This window comes from Aspergillus terreus, genomic scaffold (genome assembly GCF_000149615.1).
Source record: "Aspergillus terreus NIH2624 scaffold_4 genomic scaffold, whole genome shotgun sequence".
Taxonomy (NCBI): Eukaryota; Fungi; Ascomycota; class Eurotiomycetes; order Eurotiales; family Aspergillaceae; genus Aspergillus; species Aspergillus terreus.
Window position 1 is genome coordinate 187,680 of NT_165927.1, and position 20,597 is coordinate 208,276.

At 53.8% G+C, this 20,597-nt stretch overlaps 7 protein-coding genes across 7 annotated transcripts; 2 read left to right on the top strand and 5 right to left on the bottom strand.

The window, feature by feature from the left end:
- Positions 1-252: 252 nt before the first annotated feature.
- Positions 253-3,314, bottom strand: ATEG_02847 (putative kinesin family protein (KipA); the record flags this gene model as incomplete). Its single annotated transcript, XM_001212025.1, has 5 exons — positions 253-684; positions 792-2,305; positions 2,361-2,698; positions 2,757-3,252; positions 3,290-3,314. The coding sequence occupies 5 exons, from the start codon at positions 3,312-3,314 to the stop codon at positions 253-255; spliced, it is 2,805 nt and encodes a 934-aa protein (XP_001212025.1).
- A 1,324-nt stretch (positions 3,315-4,638) lies between these two features.
- On the bottom strand, positions 4,639-5,923 carry kin28 (TFIIH complex serine/threonine-protein kinase subunit KIN28; the record flags this gene model as incomplete). Its single annotated transcript, XM_001212026.1, has 2 exons — positions 4,639-5,657; positions 5,722-5,923. 2 exons carry the CDS (start codon positions 5,921-5,923, stop codon positions 4,639-4,641), a joined length of 1,221 nt encoding a protein of 406 aa, XP_001212026.1.
- Positions 5,924-6,445: 522 nt separating this feature from the next.
- Positions 6,446-7,174, top strand: ATEG_02849 (mitochondrial 37S ribosomal protein mS41; the record flags this gene model as incomplete). Its single annotated transcript, XM_001212027.1, has 1 exon — positions 6,446-7,174. One exon carries the CDS (start codon positions 6,446-6,448, stop codon positions 7,172-7,174), a length of 729 nt encoding a protein of 242 aa, XP_001212027.1.
- A 369-nt stretch (positions 7,175-7,543) lies between these two features.
- ATEG_02850 (cytochrome P450) lies at positions 7,544-9,290 on the bottom strand (the record flags this gene model as incomplete). The annotated part of the gene is made up of 4 exons (XM_001212028.1): positions 7,544-7,615; positions 7,671-8,732; positions 8,786-8,983; positions 9,045-9,290. 4 exons carry the CDS (start codon positions 9,288-9,290, stop codon positions 7,544-7,546), a joined length of 1,578 nt encoding a protein of 525 aa, XP_001212028.1.
- A 718-nt stretch (positions 9,291-10,008) lies between these two features.
- ATEG_02851 (uncharacterized protein) lies at positions 10,009-12,220 on the bottom strand (the record flags this gene model as incomplete). Its single annotated transcript, XM_001212029.1, has 6 exons — positions 10,009-10,637; positions 10,694-10,710; positions 10,776-10,906; positions 10,954-11,546; positions 11,596-12,121; positions 12,179-12,220. The coding sequence occupies 6 exons, from the start codon at positions 12,218-12,220 to the stop codon at positions 10,009-10,011; spliced, it is 1,938 nt and encodes a 645-aa protein (XP_001212029.1).
- Positions 12,221-13,159: 939 nt separating this feature from the next.
- On the top strand, positions 13,160-19,459 carry stt4 (1-phosphatidylinositol 4-kinase STT4; the record flags this gene model as incomplete). Its single annotated transcript, XM_001212030.1, has 9 exons — positions 13,160-13,167; positions 13,224-13,404; positions 13,455-16,130; positions 16,178-16,286; positions 16,343-16,480; positions 16,628-17,529; positions 17,595-17,798; positions 17,844-18,131; positions 18,182-19,459. 9 exons carry the CDS (start codon positions 13,160-13,162, stop codon positions 19,457-19,459), a joined length of 5,784 nt encoding a protein of 1,927 aa, XP_001212030.1.
- A 547-nt stretch (positions 19,460-20,006) lies between these two features.
- ATEG_02853 (uncharacterized protein) lies at positions 20,007-20,555 on the bottom strand (the record flags this gene model as incomplete). Its single annotated transcript, XM_001212031.1, has 1 exon — positions 20,007-20,555. One exon carries the CDS (start codon positions 20,553-20,555, stop codon positions 20,007-20,009), a length of 549 nt encoding a protein of 182 aa, XP_001212031.1.
- Between the last annotated feature and the right edge of the window lie 42 nt (positions 20,556-20,597).

Genomic DNA, 20,597 nt, shown 5'->3' on the forward strand with positions numbered 1-20,597 from the left:
TGTAGTAAGCTGGTCATCAACAGTACACGGTGATGCTTCACCATCATGCTCAATCTCAACACGTGATAAATCTTAATAAATCAACAAACAACCATCAATTATGTAAAGCCTGTAGTCATAAAAAAGTCAAAGACAGCCTGGGTATCTGGACAGAAACGAATAAAGTAGAGTACCAAAACACAACACGAAAGAATACAAGGCCGTAAACAGAATCAGGTATGGACGAGGCAAGCAAGAAGACCATCCTGCAGATCACGTATCCACGCCGGTATCTGGATCCCCAGTCCCCGAGCTCGCGGTTCTCAATCCCGGTACATTAGTCACTGAATCAGAGGCACGCCGGCTCTCAGCGATACGAACGCTACCGCGGGAGCCCTTGATCAACTGGCCGCTTTCAACGCGGTCTTGAATCATCTCGTCGAGAATGCGCGAGACTTCATCCATGCTCTTTCTCTGTCCGTCTTTGGTTTCGCCGGGTAACGGGGCCAGCACGTCAGGGTCAGCAGGTGGCGTACTAATGCTGCTCGGGCGTTTCTCCGGGGATTTGCTCTTTTCCTTCCCGTCTGTACTATATGTATCTGTATTGATGTGGGCCACTTCGCGATGCCGGGCGGCGGACCGGAGTGCAGCCAGCATGCGGTCCTTGTCATCGAGCTGCTGGCGAAGTTCATTGATCTCGAGGTCCTTCTCTCGAAGCAGAGCCGCCATGTCGGGTGCTTCAGGCGGGGTGTTCCCAGCTTTGACGCCCACCGACATGCGGGAGTGACTGGACCGTCGAGCCTGTAGCAGACGTCTCTCCAGGTGGAGATGTAGCGATTCTTATCGCTCAGATCAGCCTGGAGGGCCGCAATCTGTCGTTGCGCGCTGGCCTTCCCGTCGGCAAACTCGCCCATATCATCGTCATCATTGTTCATCGGTCCGCCAGAAAAGACAGACGGGTCATTGCTGTTGACGGACAGGAAAGACATTGGCCGCATACCGCCATACGCCCCCAATGTAGATTGACTCACGGAGGATCGTAACGACCGCGAGCCGGATTCCGCCAAAGACGACATCCGTGATAGTCGACCGAGTGCGGACATGCTGCCCTGAATATTCACCCCGGTCGACTTCGAACTCAATATAAGTCGATTCAAATGTTCGATCCTCTCCTTCAACGCAGTCCGAGCGAGCTGCATCTCGAGCATCTGCTCTTCGTGCCGCGCTTGTGCCTCTTTTTCCAGCTGCTGCTCTTCCAATTTGAGTTCCTTCTCAGCCTGGGCCTTGGTTTGGCTTTCGAGCTGTCCACGAAGGGCCTGGATTTCCATCCGGTAACGTTCCAGAAGCACCCGACTACCGGCATCACCGCCGCCACTACCGTAAGCCTCTTCCGCTCTCTTGGCATGGCTGACGATATTGTTCTTGGCACGCGCGGCAAACTTTAGAGTGTTGAGGGTCTCGCCCGAGTGGGAGTTTGCTGCACTACCCAGCTGGATGGTGCAGAGGATACTAACCAGCGAATTTCCAGACAGCGCCGGTTGCAGCAGCCGCGTGAGTTTGCTGTCACGGTATGGTAGATGTCTTCCCTCCTTGTCGGCTGCACCCGACTTATCTTTGCTTTCCGACAGTCTGGAGATAATATTCCCCAAGGTAAGAAGACTCTTGTTGATATGTGCACCCTCAGTGCGCCGCTCTTTATCATCTGCAGCGCGTTCTGATCCAGCAAGATCGATCAAACTGAGAGTAGACACTCGGACACCCCCGGGTGCCATTCCGGAGCGTCGGTCCTGCGTGGGACCGGTTGGGGCGCGTTCTCTGCTTTCCACGACAATCTGCACCACCGCGTGACTTCTGGAGCTGCGAGCATTGAACTGCGTGCTTCCCGTGCGCCGAGCATGGTCACCGCGCGCGATGACGCGAAGCAATTGTGTGGGGCTTTGCACGATTTCTTCCTTCAAAGGGGTTGCGTACACGCCTCGTTTGCTGTCCTCGCGCAATTTGATCTCTTCCTGCTGAGCCATTGTGCCGCCCGAGGTGGAGGCAGACAGAAGGTCGTGGATCTTCTCGTTGTAGATCTCCAGGTAGCTGACGCGGAGCAGAAACTCGCGATGCGGCGTTTCTCTGATGAAAGAGAAGATATCCGTGATCGCGAGGGGGATCACACCCGGGGCGGTTGCGGTTCCCTGCATGGAAAAGGTCTTTCCAGTTCCAGTCATACCGTAGGCGAAAACTGTCCCATGGTATCCCTCCATTACCCTCCTCACGAGGCGCTTGGCGGCCGAATCATAGACTCGCGAATTATGCTCGTGAGCAGTAAAGACATTATCTAGAGTAATCAGACAATCAGCATGGTGCGCCAACTAACAGAAATGAAGACTTACCGTAGTAATAATCACCCGCTTCCTTTCCGTGATGAGAAATCAATCCCCGGCGACCATCGACGATCCATTCGCCGCTGGCCTTTGCGCCGTCACTCCCATTAGCGTCAGGTCGTACTCGCACACTGACAATGACGTTCCCTTTGACTTCCTTCGCCTTTGAACTGGTCTTGGCCGTGCCGGTCGCTTCATCTCCATCCTCGAAGGTCGTTGCGCTGGTTGAATAGGAGCCTTGCGCCGACGAGCTTCGGCTGTGCGGCGGCGAAGCGTCATGCTCACGAGCATCCGCGGCCGTCGCAATTTTGCCCTCGCCTCCATTGAGCAGGGAGGAGGCTTTGGAACTGCGGTAGCTGCTAGTGGTACCGACACTGAGTCTGGAGCCACCCTTGACTTTCACACTGCCGGATGAGTGGATGCCCGGGATCCCCGAGGCGGACGATGCGGTGGATGAGCGGCTTCCCGCTTTCGGAGGTTGGGGAAACGCCGCGATACTGATCGTCCTCCGCAGGGACTTCTCTGGACTGCTCGGGGTCCGGGTGCCGGGGATCGACCGGGAGGCGCTCAGAGTCGACGCCGGATTCGACAACGAAGATCTGGTCAGCGTTGGTCGTGGGCTGGATGGCGAACGCAGTTTCGCGGAGTGAGACGGAGAAGAGACGCGGGAGGAGTCGGCCGACACGGGGAAGCTCTTGCGTGATTTGGGGGCGGGCAACGTGGGCAAGGAACCGGTGGACGGGCTGGCGGTAGCGCCGGATGGTTGCGATACGGTAGACATTTCTAATCGAACGAGAGAGGCTGATGTCGGTAAGTTTCAAATGCGGGGAATAGCCATACGCAGGCCAGGTGCGGTTCTGGTTAGGGGCGATCCGTGGATGGCAGGACGGAGGACGGGTAACTAAGTCGACATCATTATTAGCGAGATGAAAATGAACCGAGATTCGGCGCGAATGCGACCATGTTGGATGAGTGTAGGATGGAATGGATCAGGAATGTCGGTGCATTCTCTGCACAGAGCTTAAGGCAGAGAAGGTTATCTCTGCATTCCCCGCGCATCGACCGAGGCGACTCATTCCCGATAGCACGTGGAAAGAAGACGAGATGCTGTCCAGGACACTCACCTAAGATTGATGAAAGTCGACTCTTCTGAAGGGGTTATTGTTGTGTTGTGCAAAGATCATGGAGACCTGCAGTATCTGCCGGGACGTGGTGTAATTCGGTAGTTGAAGATCCCTGAGGGGCTCTACCGCATGCGATCCAACGTCGTTGATGGTTTCTGTCGTTTATTTCATGATAGTGCTCTGGAAACTTCAATCCGAACACAGCGCGCGAGTGTGTGCTTCCACGGAGCTCCCGGGGGGGTAACGAACGGGGCGATAGCGCGAACCGTGATGGCGGAGTGGAAGATTTCGCCAGTGGCGGCGCCGATCCGAAGGTCGGGCGAGAACGAGGAGGAGGGATGGCGACGGAGGAGGGAGGACAGAAGAAACGAGGGGAGAGTATTATTATAATGTATTAGTTAGTAGGAGTGGGAGTAGGATTGGGACGAAGGAGGACAGAGGAAGGAGAGGAAGTGCAGGGCGACCTGGGGATGTTTTGGATCATCTTTAGTCTTTTTTCCTGTCTTAGTCTGGCCGCTGATGGCCTCGAGGGGGGAGCGGAGTAAAAATAACCCTTCTTACTAGACAGTTCTTCTTAAGGTACTTGTCATTATTATTGTTATGGTGGGTGTTCTAGTGTTTTTCCATATTATACGCCTCTAATAAGAGAGAAATGAGAATTACTATCCCTAACGTCAACAATCTCATTGTCCTCGCAGCTCTCTCGTTTGTCTGCTCCCACATCGGCCGGGTGTATGTAAAGGTCCTCTGTAACTATATCAGATGGATACGCCCGAGAACTCCTGAAATGATGATTGACGCCCCACCGGGGGTGTTTGTTTATCTGGCACGCAGTCTGCTCCCTGTCAACTCGCCTGATGGTTGGTGAATCGCCGTTTGATCCAAGACTAGCGGTAATTTATGGGAGATTATCCCCATGAGAGCGGTTTCAGGGGGCGTGCAAAGGCGTCTATCCTTTGGAGGCAGATAATCTGATAGGTACGCCCTTACAGCACCGCGCAGGAGCTCCGATGTATCTGATGTATCGCCAATACCGTCTGCTATCCCTTTTTCCGATCTCCGTCGTTCGTCCTGGTCCAAGCGGCACGTTCTCTACCTAGGTACGTACTTTAGTCAGACAGCCAGCTAGCTCCGTTTGTCAGATGTCATTCGGCTAGGCGCTCTTATCGCATCGCACCGAAATCTAGCTGTCGCGCCGCATTCTTAAAAGTCGTATCATCAATCTCTCCACCGCGTCGCGTGAGATCATCGCCCATTTTCTTCGTCCCACCCGATTTGCGCGGCAGGTTTTCTTTGTCCGTGGGCTTCGGCTCCGTCAACCACCAGCCATGTTGGAGGATCTGGCATGCGGTGCTCCGTTTCCTCGGGTCCAACGCACACATCGACATGAGCAGATCCGCGCCCACAGGACCAGCCGTGGGAAATTGTCTCAGGAAGAACTCACGGCCCTGCAGCGGCACGACGTGGTTGCTATCGGGGGGTAGATAATTCGGTAATTTGGTGACACCGGGCCAGTTGTCCTCCGTCGGCGTGCCGAACGCCTCGCAGATCTTCGAGATCTGGTCCAGATCTGTGTTTCCCGCAACGAAGGGCACGCGGAGGAGCAGCTCCGCAAACACCATGCCCATCGACCAGACGTCGACGGCGCCAGAGTAGAACCGAGCCCCGTACAGCAGTTCCGGAGGCCGGTACCAACGCGTGATCACTTGATGGGTCATTCGCAGGTACGGGTCGGAGAAGGACCGCGCCAGACCGAAATCGGCCAGTTTGACTTCACCGTCGGAGGCGATCAGCAAGTTGTTCGGTTTGATATCGCGGTGCAGGATGAAGTTCTCGTGGCAGAACCAGACCCCGCGCGCGAGCATGCCCATCCAAGCCTTGACGTCCGCAACACCGTAGTGGATGTTTCCATCTTTGATAAGCATTTCCAGATCCCCGAGCGGCAGATATTCGAGCACCAGATTGAGATTTTGATCTTTCGAAGAAAAGACATCGTGCAGCGCAATGATGTTCGGGTGGGCGAGTTCCTGGAGATACTTGACTTCGCGGATGGCGTCCATCGACAGCCCGTCCTTGAAATCGGCGTTGACCTTGATTTTCTTTATAGCGACATGGGAAGATGGATCGGCCCGGAGACGTCCCAGGTATACGACGGCGTATGTACCCTCTCCGAGCTTCTTATCTATAGACCGGCCGTTCGTTAGCTCAACAGTACGCGCGAGAGTAACACCAAGAATGGACTCCACCTTTGATATATTTGTTCCGCACTTCATCGTTCAATTGCTCTGTGAGTTCACGATCTGAATCCTGCGCGGGCTGCGGGGAAGGGATACTCCCGCGGGAGTTGTTGAGCGAGGCCTGAGCCGCAACATTTCTCAGTTTCGCCTCTGCATGGGCAGATGACGCCGCCGCTGCGGGAGACTGAGGAGGAAGTGGTGAAACAGCCATTAGTGCGATGTCTGGGCTTATTTGTCACTCTGTCCGAAAAGGTTCATATCGTGGCAAGGCAGCGGCCGATCTCAGAATACGTGACGAAGACGCTGTTCGTAGCTTATTACCAACGAGTTATTGACTGCGCATTGTTGTGATCCGGGCTATTGAATCCCTTCAATAGTGAAGCATAAGCTTCAGACTCCTCTCAGAAGATCGCGCGGTTAAGAATAATGATCTGTCAAGAGGATGCGCTTCGAGGTGCGGAAGTAAAGTAACTACACTGGAGGATCGGCAGACCGCTCGGAGTTTTGTTAATCCCGCAACATCGCCGAAATTTCTCAGCAACACAGCGGACACCATCAACAGCACCAGCTCCACGACCCAATCGACAATGACATCGACTACAATATAATCCATTCCACAATTGCACCGGATATCTCGCCCATACACACGCACACATTCCCTCGTCCGTCCCTCCACCCACAACAACCCAATCCACAACAGAAGGGAACAGAACGAGTCCCCGAACAACCCAACATGGCAGCGATGCGCAACTCAACGCTCCTCTCCTCGCGCCTTCTGCGCCCCTTCACCATCAGCAAAACCTGCATCCGCTGCTTTCACAAAAACACGACGAATCCCACGCCCGTCCCCGCACCGACGCCCTTCGTCCCAAACGTCGAGACCTTCCTCACGCTGATCGGACGCGGCATGTCCAAGCACGCCAGCAAGCTGCCCTCGTGGGAGAAGCTCTTCACGCTCAGCTCGAGCGAGCTCCGCGATCTGGGTATCGAGCCCGCCCGCCAACGGCGGTACCTGCTGCGGAAGCGCGAGAAGTTCCGGCAGGGGGCGTACGGGCCGGGCGGCGATCTCGAGCATGTGGTGGACGGGGCGGCGCAGCTGCGCGTGGTGGAGGTGCCGTTGGACTCGGCGGGCCAGAGCAGCGAGACGGCGCCTGCGTCGGCCACGCTGTCGCCCGGCATGCGTAAGGTCGTCGTGAACCTCCCGCCTGATGCGACCGCGTATACGCACGACCCGTCGAAACCGCTCAAGAAATTCGCGCACATGAAGGTTCACAATGGGTCGATGGTACGGGGTCCGTTTTTGCAGCCGTTGAAAGGGACCAATGGCAGTGCGGCTGTCATCAAGATCCAGGAGGGCATGTGGGAGGACAAGTTGGGGCACAAGGTTGATGGCGGAGAGAGGAGACGCGCTGAAGTCCGGGCGAAGAAGCGGAGCGAGGAGAGGAAGAAGGGGACTGCATGAATGGTTGATTTGGGTTGAGCCTCATTCATCGTTGTAAGACATCAATTGCCTGTATTATACATTGTTGAATCTATTATGTACTATTTGGTCGTGGACCGGAGACTGATACTCGGAAAGAGCCAATAAATTCCCAGGTTTATATTTAGTCCATCATTGTGTAGGATGGATATAGTGCAAAATCCTTTCTATTCATTGCTTGTAGTACAGTGCGTGATTAAAAGTATAGGTATAGACATGTTCAAGAAGGACAGATCCGATCGTCATGTACAACCTCTCGGGGAAAGAAGTTGCTGATAGAAGAACTCCAGTCATCTAAACTCAACCACTCGAGGCCATAAGCTAAGTGTGTTCCCATGCAATGAGATATTATTAGGCCTTGGTGTTGGTCTCGCGCTTTTCGAACTGCACGTACGACTTGCCGAGAGGCTTCGAGAAAAGAGACTTCGTCCGTTAGCTTCAAATAGAAAAACTGATTCTTGAAGGATAAGTAACCTACCGAATAGTCTGTGTCGGGGAGCTTGTTGGCTCCCGGGGGGTTGCTGAACTTGAAGAGTCTCACCAGCGCGGCGGTGATGGCACCAAGCTGGACATAGGCAAACTGCTCACCAATGCAGCGATGACGGCCGGCACCGAATGGCAGGTACGGACTATTCGTACCCTTGGTCACCAAACCATAACCGTAGTCGATCGTCTCCTCCTCCTCCTCGGTACTCGGCGCAGCGGTCTCGTCCCAGCGATGAGGATCCCATTTCAGGGGCTCGGAGAAGTACTCCTCCGACCGGGCCGTGACACCAGGCGAAGACAGCACATTGTGAGAGGTAGGGATGACATAGGGAGTGCCCTCCACGGGCATCGGGTTCTTCACTGCTCTCATGATGGAGTGGATGGGAGCGTGGATCCGCAGGGTTTCCTTGATCACCTTGGCGTGGAGGTCCAGCTTTTGCAGGCTGTCCCAGGTCAACGGGGGGAGATCCGAGCCCAGCACGCGCAACTGCTCTTGGTAAAGCTCCTCCGTGATCTCGGGGTTCTCGGCAAGACGCAGGACAATCCAGGAGGCGGTAGACGAAGACGAATGCTGGCCAGCCATGAGAAGCGCAATCATCATGTGCGCAATCTCCTCGTCAGGCAGCGGGGTACCATCCTTGTAGACGCACGACATAAGGTTCCAGACCATATCCTCCGAGTCCTTCTTGCCACCCGCCTGGCGACGCTCCTTGATGATCTCCATGTAGGTCTCTGCCATCTTCTTCTGCGCCGCATCCCGCTTCCGGTTGTGGGGGAGAGGAGCCCAGGGCAAGACGAAGTTGATGGGAGCGAAGCCCATGTCCAGATCGTGGTACATTTCGGCAAAGGTGGAATCAAACCGGTTGCGGACCTCCTTTCCTTGAAGGGAACGCGAAGCAGTATAGATGGTGATTTCCGCGATGGTCTTGCAGACGTCGAAGGTTCCCTTCGGCTGTTGGAATGTCGGGCTGTTCTTGACGAAATCGTCGACTTCGGCGGTGATGAGGCGAGCGTAGGAGCGGAGTGCATCGGAGGTGAGACCGAATTTCACAAACTAGACGAGTCAGCGAGAAGCAATTTGGCTGGGGCGCTCCAGGCGTGAGCTACCTTCTTCTGCTCCATCAGTTTGGCGTTGGGGCAGTCGTAAACCACATGACGACCAAAGACAGGGGTCGTGAGAGGCGAGTAGACCTCCTCCGCACAGACATCACGGAGCTTGCCATTCAGGATGAAGTCGTTGCCCTTGGTTCCCAAGTACACTGTCGTCTTCTTTCCCAGGAGGACAAAGGTGAAGATATCGCCGTACTACCCAACCAAGTCAATCCAACCATTCGCTCGGACAGTTTCGTTTGGTGAGGAGACCAACCTTTGCGCGACACTCGAAGAAAAACTTGTATGGGTCAATGCCGTACCTGATTGTGCTACCGATCCAGGGGACCCAATGGAACACCACCGGAGGCTCGTGAGGGTTCTTGAATAGGAGCTGTCGCAAGACGTTGATGACGACCGACAGGACAAACACGGCCAACAGGACGGCTCCCCCCAAAGCCCATATCGAGAGGGTCGAGCAATGCTCGCAGAGGGTGCCGATAATGTCGGCAAACACACCCATGATTTCAGAACAACAAATAAACGAGGCGAATTAGCGATGCAGGACGTTAACAGAGAAGGACAAGTGTCTCATATGAAGGCACCCTCCTGTGAAGCTCGCGATGGGAGCCGATAGGACGAGAAAGGGGGTCCTTTTCAAGAGAGGCCGTGGCAGTCGTCGTAATAGGGAGATGGGGCGCGCGATACGGGAATACGCAGTCGCAGATGAATTCTCAAAAAAAGAACGCCGCGCCAGGGGTCCAGTTTCTGACTAAGCTGGGTCTAGTACCGAAGGAGTCTAGACAAACCGGACGAACCGGCTGGGAGAGTGGCTTGGGTGAAAAGCACCCCTGGGAAGGGAAGTCGGCGGCGAATCACACCCGGGGCAATTTCACATCACGCCACTTCGGCTGTGCCTGCATCAGCCGATCTAGGGTGGCCTGTTGATAATAGTCTACTTCTAGTTATCAACACGCTAAGAACATAGTAAAAATGACTGCCTGAAGTTTGGAGTCGAATGCAATCTCATGATGAATTGCATTACCGTTTCCAGTGGATCTACCTACTTTTTACACCTAGCACTAATACCAATGTCGTCCTGGAATATCATCCTGTCCCCATGGCGCCATCCCGAATACCTCGTCGTCAGACACCACTCCAACATAAACCTAACAAAAGGAAGACAGCATCACAGAGTCTATGAACCAATTAGAATGACGCCCACCGGCCATCAAACCACTCTACTTGTATCGACTGGTCGGGTCTTCTTCAAATAGAACCGGGTCTCCGCCCTCGCCCAGGTTGACAAAGTCTTGAGGCGCAGTCTGTCCTCCAGGGGTTGCTTGGTTCGAAGTGATCGGCTGGTTGTGCATGCGCTTTCCGGCATTGTTCTTGTGGAAGACCTTGACGGGTGTGCCAGTTCCCTCGCCACATTCACTAAACGCCGCATCGTTGATGCTACTGAGCAGCGTGCGTTCGCGTGCGACTTTGCGCTTGGAGAAATCCAATTGTCCCAATGCTCCGGTAAGCCCGTCAGTACTGTCCGTAAGACTCTGAGTTTTGCCTGTCAGCCATGGGTGCTCCAGACATTCATCCACCGTGATCCGCTTGTCCACATCAACTGTAAGCATCCGGTCAATGAGATCCAAAGCGGGATCGCCAACTGAATCCCAATAGGGGGAGGGGTAGTCAAAACGTCCCATCTTGATCTGTTGCGCCAACGTGTATGGATTCTCGCGCGTGTAAAGCTCATCCGAGAAAGGAGGGAATCCACAAAGGCAGATGTAGAGAACAACGCCCAATGACCAGATATCCACCGCCTTGGTATACTTGCGGCGACGGGATTCCTGTAAGATTTCCGGAGCCACATCTACAGAACTCATATCAGCATGGTATTGAAAGTAGAGGATTTGGAGAGTTCCTTACAGCTTGGGGTTCCGCATCTATCGTATTGTCGTGATGGTTAGCATCTGCCGGAAGGTCCCAAGAGGACAGCAATTAGACTCACAAAGTCGTAGTGAAGGAGTCTTCTCCGATGATTTTGGCAAGCCCAAAGTCGCCCAACTTCACGGTCAAGTTCTTATCTGCCACCAGAATATTCTCGGGTTTGATGTCTCGATGAACAATTCCCCGATCGTGCTGTTCCTGTGAGCATGCTTCTGTTACTCAAAAGATGCCGGTCATACCAAGTATTTGAGCCCCTCGAAAAGCTGACGGAAAATATGACGCGTCTCCTTCTCCGAAAACTTCTGTTTGCTGACAATGAGGTTGAAAAGTTCGCCCTCGGGAGCAAGCTCCAGCACAAGATACACTCCGTCAGTTTCATCAAAAGTATCTTTCAGACACAGCAGATTTGGATGGTTCACTCCCATCAACAGGCCGATTTCTTGCTGCAGAGGGTCCGTCTGAGACTTTTGGGAGTCACCAGGGCGTTTCTCGAACATTTTCACTGCATACTGAGTCCCGGTGGCCCGCTCAACACAGAGGTAGACAGTTGCAAAATGACCTTTGCCCAGTTGTCGAAAGATGCGGTACTGCTGTCGAAAGCCATTGGTGTCTCTGGTCTGGGGTTGCCGAAAGACAAACCTCGCCTCGTTCAAGATTGTGATCTCGTCGCCATCCTCGAGCTCACGGTGTTTATTCCGTCCAACAACTGCATCATTGACAAACGTCCCGTTGCTGGATAGATCCTCCAGGACGGCAATGGAGTCGCCTTTTCGGTTTTCCGAGAAAATGAGGAAGTGTCGGTTCGATACGGTGGGAACGTTGAGAACAAGATCTGGCGATCGTCAGGCTAGGAGAAGGGCTTCGTCGGGAAAGGATCCTACCGCATTCCGGGTGACGACCGACAAGATAACCTCCCGGAGCCGATTTGTTGCCCTGTTTACCCTGTTTAGATGCTGAGGTCTTGCCTTGCTCCTTGCCCGATTTGCACTTGGAGTCCTCTCTTTGGCCGCAGGTGTCCCGCTTCCTCAGCACCAGGATATCTCGGAAATTGTCATCTAGTGGGATCAAATAGCCCCATACGCCCTCGGCGACTTCATCCTCCACCTCGTTGGCAAAGGACCTCGGAGGATACACAAACTGGGACAGAGCCTGGGTGTCTCCCGGAGGTGAAGAGCATTGTCCGAGCGAGTCCGAATGGGTTGGGGTCTGAGGGCGAGCCTGACTGGGACGGTGCGGAGGTGTTGCGGTGGCCTCCTTTCGGGTGTCTGTCGCCGTTGAATCATGCTGTGTGAGTGGTGTCGGCAGATAAGACGCGCTAACCGGGGTGGCCTGTTTCTGGCTTTGCGAAGTTATTCTTTGAGATCGCCGGGGCTTCTTCTGGTCTTGAGAATCGCTGTCGGCAGTACCCTATAGCGCGAAAGCAGGTTAGCCATCTGGAGGGCAAGAAACGGGGATGAGACAGACTCTGCCACGCTTGAGGGAGCTCTTTTCATTTTTGGGCACCATGATTAGATTTTCCCAAGATCTAGCATGCTTTGTGCTACTAAGGCGATAGCGGAGGGAACGCCGGAGGTGAGTAATTGGGAATTAGGACCCAAACAAACACGGGATTTCCCCGAGGATAGATTGAGATCTCGGACAATCGATTGGTAAAATAGCGATAAGTAAGAATTTGGCAGAAAAGGTGAGTCGGGGGCAGAAGAGAGAGAAAGAGACGAGGCTGTGGCCGATAATCCTGGTCTCGAGTCAGAAAGGAGCGAGGCGCGTCCATTGACGGTCTAGCTTTCCACCGCCAAGCGGTACCTCAGAGTTACTTCCTGCCAAACACTAGGGTGCAGGGGATCCATGTACCTCGAGGTCACGTAGAAGTCATCAGAATATTGCTTTTGTCTTGACTCATTGTGTATCCATGGATTTCTGGTGTCTGCGAAAGCACTGATCTAGTTAGTTAGCTGTGTTTATGGGTGTTACCGTGTGTACCTTGGGTAGAGTAGTGGCCATGATATATATCCATGTACCGATTCCTACCAAAAGGTCCAACAAGACAATATATATCGGTAGCAAGAATATCAATTCCATATGACTTTTTTTTTTTTTCGCCCTCTCTTATTTCCATTCATTCAGTTCAAAATTCTATGTTAATTCCTCCCTCACCAAAAGATACATAATTATCGAAAAAACACCCAAAAGCTTCCAAAGCACGAAATTCCACTAACCCGCTTTTATCAACATTCATCACTTCGATCTAGGTTCTTACTTCCTTCTCTTGTGATTCTTCAAAGAACACCGAGGACCTAGGAAACCGGGGCGCCATGTGGATCCGGGGGCGGCGTTTCGGAATTACATAGACTCCCGCCCTCCGCTGACGTCCAGGGGTTGGAGCCCAATTACGGACGGAGTATATTCCTCCAACTCTCTTGTGTGTTGGTCCTGGGCTCTCCTACAATGTCAGAGTGAGTGCTTGAATTTCCCAAGACGCATCGATGCGCCCGGACTAATTCCTTGCCAGCCTACCGGAGAACATTCGGTCCAAGGCGTTGGCCAAGCTCGCAAGCCTCGCAGTCGCAGCGCCGCAAAACGACGAGACCGACCTTGTACGACTGACTACCCACTATCAATCGTCTACCGCCCACGCGAATGGACTCAATGGCGTCCTACAAAACCAGGCTCCTACCGCGCGGATTCCCATGGTTCGTTCATGCCCTTTTACTGTCTTGATCGGATAGTCTGACCAAAGTAGGGAATTCGAGAGCTAGATGTCCTCATTGCGCTGTGCAAGGCCTCCTCCTCGGTATCGAAGTACGAACACGCCTCCAAACTCGTTTCGCAACTCGCCCAGTATCTGCCCGAGTCCCACAGCCAGCTCTTCCGCCAATCGCCGTTTCTACACAACATCAAGCCGTCGCCCTGGGAATCCCTCACGTATAACCTTACGTCCGCGCTGCTGTTCCTAGGATCCGAGTACCCCGCTCTGCGAGAGACCGTTCACCAGGCCCTGAACGACTACGTATATAACTGCGCCGAAGCTGTCAAAGCGGCCGTCCCTCTCAGACCCTACGATGAAGGAGCTGTCAAGCATGGCGCGGGCTACGAATGTGCTAGTGTGCTATCGATCACCGTCTCTCTGGTGGGGTTTTTGGAGGCGGCGGCGAAGTATACTGCATTCTGGTATGCGACAGAGAAGCTGCGCATCGTCGACCATATGCGGTCCATGTTGTCCGAACCTTTCATGGTTGCGATCGAGACTGCGTCTTCGACCGTGCGCAATGCGGCTGTCCCAGACTTGGCGCTCAGGGACTGGAGGAGGTATACCCGACGGTATGCGAGCGACGGGCGCCCTCTGGGAGCCATGTTGCTGCAGGAAGGGTTCATGCGCTTCGTCAAGGCTTGTATGACATCCCTTATCGGGGCGCAAAACCTATCGGACGATGAGCTCCTGGACGACTACATGGATGGCGTTGGGATTGCGAGGAGCAACGACCATGCCGAGAAGGCGCTTGTGGACCGGGTCACAGAAATTATTGCCCAGCAGATCCAGCTTTTGGAGGACGGGTCTGATTATCTGCAGCTGGGCTCCCCGTGGCAACAGCGACTCACTTTCTCTACAAAGACATTTGCCTTGATTGGATTTCTTCACTGTGTCCTTCTGAGCGAAGACAAAGGGAGCAGCGAAGATTTCCTTTCGTGGCTGGAGGACACGCTGATTGATCCCAATCAGATGTCGTGCGCAGAGTTGGCGACAGCAACTCTCAAGAGTATTGCAATCGTCGCACGGATGTCCTTCAACAATGCCTCGTCAGGAAGTCGGTCTCTCCTGAGGTTTATCGTGGAAGGTAGCGTTCCCGCGAAACCTACTGGGTCTGTTGCTGCACGATGCCTCGCTCAGGCTCTCGGTATTCTGTCTGAGGATGCTGTCATCACGACCCTATATTCATTGGGCAATGTGTTGAGCCCAGGCTCGGGCACGGACAAAGCATACCATGCTCACGCCGGCGAGGCAAATGGTGCACTTGGTGCTAGCGTTGTGTCCCTCGCAACTGATGGTGAGGAGGGCACCGTACCGTACAAAAACGTCATTCATGCCATCGTGACGATTGCGACGAGTTGCAACGACGAGAAAATCAGTGCTCTCGCCCAGTCCATGTTGCTGCAGAAGATAGGAAAGGTCAACGCTGCAGTTGATTGCTGCATTGTCAAGGAGACCGCCTCGCTGGCTCTTAGCACAGGCCAAGCGGAGTTCCACCTTTTACTCAAATTTTACGATCGTATCTACCGGGATGGGCTAAGCAAGGGACATGCTGGTACCGCAAATGCTATCCAGAGTGCAATGACGTCCTTGTCAACCACTCTAAAGAGACATTCCCCGCTTTACAGGACATATCTGATCCACCTGCTGGAGAGCATTGTGAACAAAGGCGACGCTCCCGATTTCGAGAGCGAGCGACAGAAGGAGCTTGTTCTGGCACCTGATGAGATCGTCCCTCTTATTAAGCCATTGGCTCTACTTGTCGCTTCGGCAGGGGACGGCAGTGAAGAAGATGGGCCCGTGATGGAGTACGAACAGGATGTCACCACTTTGTTCCGTGATGCTTGGTTCAATATTGCCGTTCATGGAATCTCGCTCAATTCTGCCGTCGCTCGAAGCCACCTCAAGGAGTTACGCCTCCTTGCAAAACATACACCCCCTCTTGTCGCCGAAGATCGAATGGAGATGCTTGAGAGCGACGTGGAACTCAACACGATTCTTAGGAGAGGAATGAGCCAACAGCGTTTGCTGGAGCAAAAGAAGGTCCTGATGACAGAGCTCCCGAGCCGGGAACATGACATCAAGCGGTTGAACTACCCAAAGGCCGTTTTCCTGAATGCGGCCATGCTGGTAGAGAGCCTGCGAGCTTTGTCGGGCGACTGTACCAAGTTCCTCCATTATTTCCGGGACCCTGCTCTCACCACAGTCGAGATGGCCTCCTGCATGAGTGCAATTGCGGAAAAGATTGTAGCATGCTATCTGTCTTTGACCCTGTCTGAAAAACACGAAGACTTCTCAATTCCGTTCCTGTCAAAGGAGCTGGCTAATCTCTTTGTGGCTTGCTGCCATCGCATCGAAAGAGTACAGAATGTTGCGGTATTCTGTGCGAACAAGATCATAAAAGAGTGCCCGTCAGCTCTCTGTGAGAAGCACTCGCTGTTTGCTCTGCTTGAACTTCTGACAGTGATGTGGTCTTCGTGCCTTGAAGAGGAACTCGATGAGTTTGAATGGCGATCTTCTTTCACCTCCCCCACAGGGCTCGTCAAGGTTGACCTCCCTGATAACTACAACTTCAGAAAGAAGACCTTGGATATGCTTGTTGAGCGTGCCTGGGCGTGGGTGACAGCAGTGATGGACATCGCTCCTCTAGATATTAAAGGGCTCCTTCAGGTATGGCATAAACACAGTATGAAGGATTGATGCTAATTGTCAATCAGACATATTTATCTGTCTCCGAGGTCAATACTGAGTTTGGCCACGTTTCAATGGGACGCTCCTTTGCGCTAGATATGGGAGCCCTTGTCCCTAACAGTGACCAACGACTCGGTAAGTGCACTTGGTACTGAGAATGCAATGGCCCGGGCTAACACAGTCCCAATTAGGTTCCATCGGTAGCTACGGAGATAACAAAGTTGATGTTGCGTCTGACTTTATCGCTCAATATACAACGCGTCAGAAGTACAGATATCCCGATGCTCTTTCGACCAACATTTCGGGGCACGGTCAGGCGAAGGTCAACGGTATGTATACTGACCATACTCGTACGTACTGGAAGCTAATCCAGAGCTGTTTAGGGTTCCATCATGCTCCAAGTTCCATGGCCCTGTTGGGTTCGACAAAGACCGTGGAAAGAACCCTGTCCCAACTATGTGAACATGCCAAATCAGGGCATGAGATTTCACACACTGAAGTTCGCGATACTCTCCGACAGGCTGCTGCACTCCTGTGCAATAAAGAGGACACCCACCCTGCTCTCTCTCATTACCTGGTTGCATTGCCGTTCGAGATATTTACGAAAGAATCCATCAGTCTCGGACTGTCCCTTTGGTTGGGAGTCATTAACGAAAACCCAAGAGTCGAGCCGAAGATCTTGGTGGAGGTAATGACAGCTTGGGAGAGGACCATTGAGCGGCGCAAAGGACTGTTCGACCCGTCATTCGATTACATCGATCCGCTCTACGCCAAGATCGAGCTTTTGCCAACAGACAAGGCACTGATGCTCAGCAAGCAACAGAAGGCGCAAAATATCCTTACGCCACACCTTCTCGTGCTTCAATTCTTCGAGAGCCACTACAGCGCGATACGTCTGGGTAACGTGCAAGATCAGCGCCTGTTCGGTCGACTCATCGACCGGACAACCGTAGGCCTCTTGCACACGGCCGGCCATCCCTTATCTAGGGAACTGCACTTCCGCATCATTCTTTTCAGTCTGAAGGTACTCGGGCACTTCAGCTCGACCGACCCGGCCGCGTCGTGGAAGCTGAAAGATCAGATCCTGTCCGCGGCGCTGCATTGGTTCAAACATCCGCCGAGATGGTCTTTTGGAGGCAATCGACTGCAGATCAAAGCGGAAGATAAGATCCTGAGTGATGTTGTATCGGCTTTGGGTAGCGTTTCCGGAATTGCTTCGCAAAACCGTGGCGCCTATAAGTCGCTGCAAGGGAAGCAGGACCTCCTTCATGCCCTTATCGAGAATGAGAGGTCCCGTCTGAGGGTTTGGCTGTATCCGCTGGACCCGGAGCGCAAGCATTACATGTCTCATCCATCTGGGAACAGGAATCTCATGGAGGTGCGTCTGAATGCGAGGGTGTATCTGAACTTATCAATTGGCAACGAATGCTAACGGTACTCTAGGAGGTGACGTCTCTCCTGTGGCTTGCTTGGGCCGAGAGCCCGGGCTTGGCTATCCAGCTTGCCGCCCGATTCCCGTCTCCAAAGCTGAAGAATGATGTTCGGTGGTTGTTGCTCAACTTCCCAGAGAAGGTCATCGAAGAAGCCAGCAGCCTTGAGATCATGTTCGGCACCTCTCTCCCTTCGGATGTGTCTTTCCAATTGAAGGTACGTTTCGCCCGTTTGCGTCGGTGGCCAGGGCTGATTATTTAGTACCTATTGTACTGGGCGCCCGTAAACCCTACCGAAGCCTTGACATACTTCCTGCCGGCATACGGAAACCATCCGTACATATTGCAATACGCCATGAAGGCTATGGAGAGCCATTCCATCGACGTCCGCTTCTACTTTGTCCCTCAGCTGGTTCAAGCCTTGAGATACGATACGCTAGGTTACGTGGAGCGGTACATCATGGAGACGGCCAAGCAATCCCAGCTGTTCGCGCACCAAGTGATCTGGAACATGAAGGCCAATTCGTACAAGGATGAGGACTCTCAAATTGTGAGTGATGACACTAGGACCCCCAAGACAGCATACTAACGTGCGAACAGCCTGATCCCCTCAAGCCGACATTAGACAGATTCATGGACACCCTGGTAACAAGCTTCAGCGACGAAGAGCGCGAGTTCTACGAGAGAGAATTCTCCTTCTTCAACGACATCACCGGGATCTCCGGAAAGCTGCGGCCGTACATCAAGAAGAGCAAACCCGAGAAGAAGGAGAAGATCGAAGAAGAGCTCCGCAAGATCAAGGTCGAAGTCGGCGTCTACCTCCCCAGCAATCCCGACGGAGTCGTCGTCGGCATCGACCGCAAGTCCGGCAAGCCGCTGCAAAGCCACGCCAAAGCGCCGTACATGGCGACATTCCGGATCCAAAAGACACGGGCGCGCCCGGACTCAATCACAGCACCGCAATCAACCACCGGAAACGAAGTAATGGCCCCCACCACCCAAGACGACAACACCGAGACCTACGAGGTCTGGCAGTCCGCCATCTTCAAAGTTGGCGACGACTGCCGGCAGGACATGCTCGCGCTGCAGATGATCGCCGCCTTCCGCAGCATCTTCTCCAGCATCGGGCTCGACGTCTGGGTGTTCCCGTACCGGGTCACGTCGACCGCACCGGGATGCGGCGTGATCGACGTGCTCCCCAACTCGATCTCGCGCGACATGCTAGGCCGCGAGGCCGTCAACGGCCTCTACGACTACTTCGTGTCGAAATACGGCGGCGAAGACTCGATCCGCTTCCAGGAGGCGCGCACCAACTTCGTCAAGAGCATGGCCGCCTACTCGGTCATCTCGTATCTGCTGCAGTTCAAGGACCGCCACAACGGCAACATCATGGTCGACGACGCCGGCCACATCATCCACATCGACTTCGGCTTCTGCTTTGACATCGCCCCTGGTGGCGTGCGCTTCGAGCGCGCCCCCTTCAAGCTGACCTCCGAGATGGTCGCTGTCATGAGCGGCGCCCAGGCCGCCCAGGGCGGCGGCAGCGGCATCCCCGGCACCGGCACCGGCGGCGGCGGGTCGCACCACCCCACTAGCACGCAGCCGTACCGGTGGTTTGAGGCGCTGGTCGTCAAGGCGTTCCTGGCGTCGCGGCCGTACAGCAGCAAGCTGGCGCATATTGTGTCGCTGATGCTGGATAGCGGGCTGCCATGTTTCAAGCCCGATACGCTGAAGAATTTCCGCGATCGCTTTGTGCTCGACAAGAGTGAGCGCGAGGCGGCCGAGTATATGCGCGAGCTGGTGCGGAAGTCGTACATGAGCGTGTCGACCAAGGGATACGATCAGTTCCAGTTGTTGACTAACGGAATTCCGTACTAGTGTTTGTATTGTATATAGTTCCAATGTTTTTGTTGGTATTGGTTTCATCTACGTTCTATTTGACTATACTAGAGATTTAACTGTTGTCTGCGGGACTATTTCCAAGTGTCTAACTACCTAGGCAACTGCCAGGAAGTAAGTCATCGCTAACAGGTACATTCGGCTCACTATCATATGCGAATAATCAACTGAATCAAATACAACAGATATTTCCAGATAATCCCTCCAGCTCATAAATAAATGCATCATTTTCAATCGTAATCCTTCAATATGACTGACCAGCAGCTCCGGATTGAAACATATAACCCCCATGAATAAAGTGCAGTATGTGCTCAAACCAATTTGGTAAACATCAATGATAAGACATTCGCGAGGGAACTTGGTCAACTCGACTCGTAACGTTGCTGCACATCGAGCTCGGAAGCTTTGCAGGCGCTCAGGCTCCTGCATAACATGCAGCGCTCGCCAAAGAAGGCATAGGAAAGGAAACTCATAAGAAAGGCAATCCCTCCGATCGTTCGTAAACTCTCAATGAACTTGTCGAAGACTAATCCATGAAATCCCCGCGGAGAATCTTCTCCTGGAAAAAGTCCGGCTTATTCTGCTTGGGCTGCTTCGGCATCTCGCGGGAAGGCTGTTCCATGGTCGCAATCGATGCGGCCCGTTGATGGTGGCCCGACGGGCTCATTGCGGCCGCGTGATGGCCGGGCGGCGCATTGGGGGAGATGTTACCCAAGGAGGGGGCTCGCTCAGCCCGGGACCGGAGCGCTTCGGTCCAGTTGAAGCCTTCGCCTAGTGGTCGCCAAGACGGGTTAGATCTATCGTTCTGGGAGACAGCTTTGGTACTTGCAGCAAGCGGAGCAGTGGGGGTGTAGGGGGAGGAAGAGCTGCTGATGGAGGAAGCATTCCGACGTGCGCTGGAGACAGGAGACCCAGGAGAGGGGTATCTACCATTGCTCAAACTGCCTGCACGGGCGTCGCGCAGAGCCTGTGCACCAAAGGAGACGCGGCGGGCGAAGGGTGAGCTGGCGCCCGAGGGCCCGCTTTCACCGTCTTCGGCCACGGCCTCTTCCACGTTAGCGGAGTTGGATCCCATCGAGCTTGAGATGCTGCCATGACGGAAGTTCGTCCAGCAAAG